Source organism: Asparagus officinalis, chromosome 4 (assembly GCF_001876935.1).
Source record: "Asparagus officinalis chromosome 4, Aspof.V1, whole genome shotgun sequence".
Lineage (NCBI taxonomy): Eukaryota > Viridiplantae > Streptophyta > Magnoliopsida > Asparagales > Asparagaceae > Asparagus > Asparagus officinalis.
Genome location: NC_033797.1, coordinates 6263172 through 6271951, shown reverse-complemented (window position 1 = coordinate 6271951; position 8780 = coordinate 6263172). Strand labels below are relative to the sequence as shown.

At 43.3% G+C, this 8780-nt stretch overlaps 1 protein-coding gene across 1 annotated transcript; it reads left to right on the top strand.

The window, feature by feature from the left end:
• On the top strand, positions 7269-7875 carry LOC109836462. The gene has a single exon (XM_020404357.1). It carries the CDS (start codon positions 7333-7335, stop codon positions 7708-7710), a length of 378 nt encoding a protein of 125 aa, XP_020259946.1. The 5' UTR covers positions 7269-7332; the 3' UTR covers positions 7711-7875.

Here is an 8780-nt window from a genome sequence, read left to right as displayed (position 1 = left end):
GTTGGTCTTGAAAGTGGAGACCCAAACCTAGAATCAAAATCAACAATCACATGAAAATTTAAGACAGACCATGGGTGTGGTCTGCACCACACCAGGGTGTGGCAGAGTCTGTCCTGTCTGCCATGGGTGTGGTCTACGCCACACCAGGGTGTGGCAGAGTCTGCCCTGTCTGCCATGGATGTGGTCTGCGCCACACCAGGGTGTGACAAACTCATTTTAGAATCCTAATCTGTTTGAGACTGTGTTTTGTTATAAATAGAAACACGTCCCTTTAGGGTTTAAGAGAGAAAAAGAGCACGAACAAAGAGGGTTTTGAGGGATCTTTGAGATTAGAAATCTTAGAGAGAGAGAGAGAGAGGCCAATTGCAAGCATTGTAATCTTCTTCAAGTAATCAAATAATTGTGTGATGTGGCTCCCGAGGACGTAGGCACGTTGCCGAACCTCGTTAAATCTGGTGTGTTCTTTCTTGTTTACTTTCCTACAAGTTTTTATCTTTGATTTGTGGTGAATTTTTTTCTTGCTCAACTCTCAAACACAAGATCCGGTTTTTATCTTTGATTTGTGGTGAATTTTTTTCTTGCTCAACTCTCAAACACAAGATCCGGAAGGGTACAGATTTGATTTGATTATTTTGAATCCCCAACAACTGGTATCAGAGCTTCGTTTAGTAATTTGTGTGAAAGAGAGCCATGGCAGAGGAAATCAAATCAAAGATTGAGAAGTTTGACGGTTCAGACTTCGCCTACTGGAAGTCGCAGATAGAGGACTATCTGTACCAGAAGGACTTGTATCGCTCGTTGATGGGTAAGGAAAAGGGAAAGAAGAAGGAGGAGTCAGATGATGATTGGGAGGTACTGGATAGGAAGGCTCTAGGGCAAATCCGGTTGTCGCTCGTCAAATCAGTAGCCCGTAATATTCTGAAGGAGAAGACGACGGTGGGGCTTATAGAAGCGCTCGCGAAGATGTACGAGTAACCGTCGGCAGCAAACAAGGTGCATCTAGTCAAAACTCTTTTCAACCTCTAGATGGCAGAAGGACGGTCCTTCACGATGCATCTCAGCGAGTTCAACATAATTGTTGATCAGCTTATCTCCGTGGACATCACGTTTGATGACGAAGTACAAGCCCTATTGATTCTATCGCAGTTGCCAGATAGTTGGGCAGGTTGTGTGACGGCAATCAGTAATTCGACGGGGAAGGAGAAGTTGAACCTTAGTGAGGTTGTTAGCATGATTCTGTCCGAGGAGGTTAGAAGGAAATCGTCCGAATCAGAAGGTTCAGGTTCAGCTCTAAGTTTCGAGCAGAGAGGTAGAAGCCAGAAGAAAGGAAACCAGAACAGGAATCGGTCGAAATTAGTAAAGAAGAGGTCGAACTCGAAGGTTAGACCTATCAAAGGAAAGTGTTGGAACTGTGGCCAGGAGGGCCATATGTCTTCAGTCTGCAAAAGTTCAAAGAAGAATGCGGGTGAGCAGAAGGCTCATATCGTGCAGGATGCCTTGATTCTTACAATGGACAACGATTCGGATTCTTGGGTCATCGATTCAGGAGCCTCTTTCCACGCCACTGCTAACAGGAAGCTATTTCAGAATTATGTAGCAGGGGCCTTTGGAAAAGTATATCTGGGGAACAACGAGCCCTGTAATATTGTTGGAAAGGGTGAAGTACAGATTCAGATGAAGGGATCTAAGTGGACCTTGAAGAACGTGAGACACGTGCCGAAACTGAAGAGAAATCTTGTTTCGGTGGGACAACTTATAACATAAGACTATGTTTCGACATTCACTGGGGATTCGTGGAGGATCTCCAACGGTACGATGATAGTTACTCAAGGTAACAAACTAGGAACTCTCTACCTCACCTTACATACGAGTGACACCCTCGCAATTGCAGCTGGCAAAGAGAGTACAGATCTGTGACACAACAGGCTAGGGCACATAAGCGAAAAGGGGATGAAGATTTTGCATTCACAAGGAAAGCTAACCGGGATCGACGCCGTGGAAATCGGGGTTTGTGAAGACTGCATCTTTGGGAAGCAGAAGAGGGTTAGTTTTCAGAAGGGTGGAATGCCACCTAAGGCTCAGAAGCTAGAGTTGATTCATACAGCTGTATGGGGTCCAGCCAGTGTGTCTTCTTTTGGCGGTTCGAGATATTATGTCACCTTCATCGACGATCACTCGAGAAATGTGTGGATCTACTTCATGAAGCACAAGTCAGAGGTGTTTAGAATCTTCAAGAAGTGGAAGGCCATGGTGGAGAATGAGACAGATCTAAAGGTGAAGTGTCTGATGTTCGCGGTGAAAATCGTGTCTTTCTTCATAATTGATTCCATTGCCATCTTAAATAACAACTTTTTGAGTTACAAAGATCCAGTCTTTTTATAAGATCCGGTTACAATGAAAATCAAATAAAAATAAACAAAGATTACAACTTTCTCCTTTTGTGTCGAACGAATCACGAGCTCCTGTTTTGCGGTCGCTCTCTTGTGTGGGTTCTTTGCCTGCGCCGGGGTTTATCCGTGGACCACCGCAAGATCTAGATCCGGTCGGATCTACGCAGTACGACGGGTATTATTTCACCAAGGAAATAATAGCCGGGGGGATTGATTCACTAAGGAAACAATCGCCCAAATCTCGGGATCAAAGGCCAAGCTTTGATCCGGAGTACGCCTGCGTAGATCTAAGATCCGGTCCTCTCGAACTCTTGCCTTATTTGGCGTTGACGATCGCCGAGCACCAGATCTGGATGAGCAAGTCCTCGAAGCCCTAAAGTTTGAATCTTTTTTAGATCTGAGTCTTCAATCCAGCAGGGCTTCGCCTCCAAAGAATCCAACCTTTTCAAATGAACCACCCTTGCCCTATTTATAGGCACCCAGATCTGTGCCTAGGCACAGATCTGGGCTGAGGTGGCTCGGCCACAAGTGGCCGGCCACCCCTGGGTGGCTCGGCTCATGCCGAGCCACCCTGAAGTGGCTCGGTTTCGGCCGAGCCCCTCAGGGTGTTTGGGTTCCGTTTCCCCGAACCGTTGGCTTGATTCCGCACGCGAATGGATGTATTCGTTGTGGACTGACGCTCGTGTTTAGCTCGTCGCCTCGTTGGTTCGTCGGTTTATGCCGAACTGTGCTAAGGGACCTATAAGCAATTTTATACGCCTACAGATACCCCCTCCAAAGTATTTCAGTCTCGTTCTTTTATAGAAGAGTCTGGAATACTTTGGATATGATTGTCCCCACCTTCAGTCGGTGTGATGGGACCTTGGAATGACTTCCGTTCTTGATTCCTTCAATTCTCCAGGCTATTCGGTGCTTTGTCGAATGTCTGTAAGAGTTCCGGTGCTGCATTTATTGTCTGACCGTTGTCGGAATTTTAAACTTGAAGTCGATTCCTGATTTTCTAATCTTTAGCTGACCATCGATTGTTGGCGTTGAGTTTTTATTTGCGACGCGTTGTCCGGCGTAGTGTTGTTGAGTTATCCTTAAGAATATTTATAAAAATATTCTCCAAGAACTTCTCAACCAAAAATAGGGAATAGTTTATACTCATATACCTTATTGGAGTATAAAGAAGCAGTTTATACTCGTATACTTTTCGGAGTAAGGATTCTTTCATTGCAACGCATTGATTGGCGTTGACCTAGGGTTACGCGTTGACCGGGGTTGACCCTCGGGTTTTGAATGTCGTATGTTGACTTTTTGATCGCAACGCGTTAACTGGCGTTGACCTAGGGTTACGCGTTGACCGGCGTTGACCTTAGGGTTTTGAACGTCGTTGGATGTTCAAGTCACGAGACCAACTAATGAAGCTGATGCGTCAGCGACTTTCGTATTTAAGGATTTTTGGAAAACCCTCAGCCATCAACGGGTTTGATAAGCCTTTACCAACTACCGTTTGAGTCGGGCTAGCATGCGGATTATCTAAATCCGTTCCGCATGTGACGTTGTGCTAAGAGAGTTAACGCTCTTAGTGCTACGATATTGAATACGTAGACTTCGTCTTTCTCACGGGAATAGACTACCCGTCGACGCGTGTTAGGCGTTGACTCTAGGATTTTTGGCTAACCCCCAGCCTTTACCGGGTTTGATTAGCCTTTACCGACTACCGTTTGAGTCGGGCTAGCATGCGGATTATCTAAATCCGTTCCGCATGTGACGTTGTGCTAAAGGAATGAACTCCCTTAGACTTGATGCTACAACTTCGAATATGTAGACTTCGCCATTGTTATGGGAATAGGCTACCCAGCAACGTGTTTTAGACGCTGACTTATCCCTACTTAAGCTTCAGGATAAAATTCCCCAGAATCGAACTCTGGTGCCTTTTTCTTCGGAGAAAGACTAAACCGGCGATGCGTGTTAGGCGTCGGCATATCCTTTCTTAGGTTTCAGGATGAAATTCCCCATGCGTGTAAGGCATGGATTTTGGTGTTATTAATAACAACCTGCCACAATGTTGAATATGTGAACGGGTGTTCTTTTTAACGGTTAAGAACTAACCGGCGGCGCGGGTTAAGCGCAGACTTATCCTTGCTTAGGTTTCAGGATAGAATACCCCAGAATCGAACTCTGGTGTCTTTTTCTACGGAAAAAGACTAAACCGGCAGCGCGTGTTAGGCGCAGACTTATCCCTGCTTAGGATTCGGGATAAACTTCCTAGGATGAATCCTAAATTGACAAATTTTGGAAAGATCGGTGCGGGAAAGGAAGAATTTTATATTCTATTTCCCGGTCTTCTTTTAGGGTGAAGGCGAACCCAACAGACAAGGAAGGAAGAATTTTATATTCTATTCCCTGATTCTGGAAAGGAAGAATTTTATATTCTATTTCCAGCGAAGAAGAAACTAGAAGTGGGGTGTCCACTCCGAGAATCTGGAAAATTTAGATAAACTTGCCTTTTATAGGATGAGTTATCTAAACTGAAAATGGGTCCTTCGTTTATCGAAGTGGTATTTTCAACTCCGGTTATAACCATGAACAAGGTTTAACCAAAGAGAAAAAGGGAAGGAGTTCTTTCGTTTATCGAAAAGGGACTCCGAACTGAAAGTGGACCTCTTGCTCATGGAGAGAATCAAGAGGACCAGAAAAACATTTTTATGATCGCTCGATCTGTGGACCTCTCGTTCATTGGAGGAATCGAGAGGGGGATTTTGGTTGTGGTCCTAACTGTAGGAAGGTTTGACCAATCGGGAGATTTGAGACGATCCTAACTGTAGGAAGGTTTGATCGCTCTCGTTCATTGGGGGAATCGAGAGGGGGAGAGTGTTGAGTGCACAGACGCGGTGAGAATTTGGATGGGAATTTCTTATTCATTACCTTGCTGTGGTGACCGGATTATCCCTAAGAATACACTATATGGATTTCTTTTGGGAACTTCCCGTTACATGAATCATCCACCCCCAGCTTCCTTTGCAAAACTGGGTATGGTATTATACTCAGTTGGGTGTCCGGGTTATCCTTAAGAATATCAAGCATGGTATTCTCCAGGAACTTCCCGTGAAAGAAAGGAAACAGTTTAGACTCATATACCTGTTGGAGTATGTAAAAAACAGCCTTTTTATAAGACTCTTTTACACAACAAAAAGAAAATTACAACTCTTGAGAAAATAAACGCAGGATCGTTGTTTGGATCACTGCTTTCATGGGATCTTTGCCTGTGCCGGGAGCGCTTTGACTCGTGGACCACCAAATCACAGATTCTGATTGAACCGTGAGGGGTTTATGATTCTGACTTCGTTTATCGAAGTGAGAAATTGAAACGATATCTTATCGATGTAAGATAGTCGTTCTTCTTGAAATCAAGTCAAAGCCTGATTATCAAGGATTGGCCGTAAGATCAGCACCAAAGCCTGAATATCAAGGAGTTGCTGAAGCTCGAGTACTCTGCCCTCTCTCTGCTCTGAATTGCTCTGAAGTGCTCAAAATGATCAGCTTTGGATCTCTGCTGGAAGCCCTCTGTGAAAATGGCCTTCGGGGGGTATTTATAACCCTCTGGATGAACAGTGCTCGCGAGACAGCATTTGCTGTCTCGGCGGGCGAGACAGTGTTTGCTGTCTCGCCCAGCGAGACAGTAAATTTGCTGTCTCGCCCAGCGAGACAGTAAATACTGTCTCGGAAAATGCAGTTTCTCATTGTAACCGCTCTCCCACGTTTTAAACTCCGTTATTCTGGCAGTTATCAACGTGATTCTCGCCCACGACGTTTCCCACGTTCTTGAACAGTTAGTGGCCACGTGTAGGGCAGATGCAAAGGTAGTTTTGACCATCTGAAAGCTGTCTCACGTGCGAGACAGTAAATTCTGTCTCGCACGGCGAGACAGCCTCCAAACAGTAAAACACTGTCTGGCGCCCGAGACAGCAAACACTTGTTTCTTATGTTCTTTTGATCTTTGGATGATCTCCTTTTAAGCTGTATTTGGATATCCATTAGCATTTTTTGACGTCTACAGATACCCCCTCCAAAGTATTCCAGACTCATTCTTTTATAGAGGAGTCTGGGATATTTTGGATAAGATAGATCTTATTGTATTTGGATATCTTTCAGCATTTTTTGACGCCTACAGATACCCCCTCCAAAGTATTCCAGACTCAATCTTTTATAGAGGAGTTCTGGGATGCTTTGGATAAGATAGATCTTACTTACGATCCTTTCAATGCTTGGTTGAGTAGATCGTGTAGAGGAACCCGTAGGTGGCTTCAACCTTTGATCTCTTTGTCTCTCAATCTATTCAGTGCTTTGTAGAATAGTTAAGATTCTTCCGGCATCGCGTTTATCGCTTGTCCATTGTAGAGATCTTGAATTAAAGCTGGAACTTGTACTACTTTAGAGCCCACTTTTCTCGAAAACAGTGGCACCAAATCAGAATCATTTGGCTATCTCCATTACCTTTGTCAAAAGCATGTGGAAAGTAATGTTATGAGAATCTAATATATGCCCAATAACATCTGAAGGGTATGAAAGGTTTTAGCTCAAACTGGAGATGATGACAGCAAGTAGTTTCATAAACATCAATATCAAATCCTACACAGAAATCCTTATCTCTTGCGCAAACTGGAACTTAGGACATGTAAATGGCAGTAGGAGTTCCACCAATGAGAATTGCTTTTATCACCAAACGTATCAAGAAGAGAAAAATCACTCTAGTGAGTTATTGCACTCTAATAAAAATGTGAAAGTCTAGTGCATGCGTGAGTCATGCATTACTTCTTGTTGAGTCATGCATAACTTCTCGTCTAGTCATGCCTTTGTGCACCTGGTGTATATATTTGGGTACCTTTGCTGTTGTGCATTACGAGAGAGTAAAACTTCTACTTTACTTCCAGCTTGAAGTTTGAGAAGCATAAGAATGGCCCTTCAGTGGTTCCTTCAGGCGATTGGCACCAAGATGGTCAATTGCCCAAAAAGCGGTGAAGTTGAAAAATGGTTTCCATCAAAGTTATCGAAGGATATGAGGATTGTGAATCTTAGAGAGGCTGAAGGTACAAGTCATAGTAACCACAATGAGATTTATTGTTCAAGTGGTAGGGTGAATGGAGGTGGTACGTGGTGCGCTGGGTTTCAGATGCCACTGCATTACCCTCGATACAGGAAGGAGGATTATCAAAGGATGGAGGAGAGGAAAGTGGATATATTGCTCAGAGAGTATGGACTGGCATGTGTTGGCTCTCTTGAGGAGAAGAGGGCTTATGCTATGGGGGCATTTTTGTGGCCTGAACAAATTTAGGGGGAATGGAATTTCCCATTTAGCCTTTAGCTTTGTTTGTAGTTACGCATGCATTCAGGGTTAGTTTCTAATTAATAGTTAGCAGCGGGTGTATCAATCTTGGATCTCATCCATGTCATCTATACTCAATTTACTAGTTATCTAATGATTGAAGTTTTTCAAAAACATGTGTGCACTGTTGGCGCTCCTTTTTCAAAACTTGGACCTAGATTATCGTTTACCCCTTGGTTCATCTGGTCCTGCTCACATATGCATGCGCTGTATTCTATGTTAAATTGTTCATTGCAGAAGATTTTGTCGCTCCTAGCATCTTATTTACTGTTAGTCTGGATTTTGGTCTGGTTGAACATGGAACCTAATAAAGTGTAAGATTAGGGAATCAGGGATGGGGTTGAAGGCCTTTCTCCTAGGATAGGATGGTCCGCACGTTTTATGTCTGTATCTCTAAGTACATGTTTAGTTTTTGTTTATTAAGCTTTTGAGTTTTTGAGATTTATTACGTGCTATTAGCTTTATATGCGCTCATCCATTTTTGCGAGGTTGAAGTAACCATTAAGGAATATGGAGTCAAAAACCACTAGATTCTTCTTGCAAATGGCATATCTATCCTTAAATTCACGGGAGACCTGTGTCCCAAGTTAGTATCTAGCTTAGCTGATATTCTTCTCATCATTGTTATGCTGGTTGGAGATGGGAGGGTCAATCAAGGGCCAGCTAGCTTTGTTTATATTCTACGGGAAGTTAAATACCAGCATATTAGTTGCATCGGTAGCGTTATTGGGTGTCTTGGCGTTAGGATTTTATTTTGTCATGTAATAGAATAATTGGTTTATTCCTTTGGTAAAGTTGGGGGTTATGTTGATATATTTATGCTTCCAAGTATCTATTTATACAATTTAATTCGCAAGTGGTTGCTCGAAGAGTTAGATGAATAAAACTTCATAGGAACATTAGTTATAGCTAAAAATTGATGTTACATCTCCAACTTTCTCATGAGTGGATATCTTATTATTCTTCCTGTAAATAATAGTTCTTGCTCCTTTTGTTTTCCTGACCTGTGACTGTTTGTT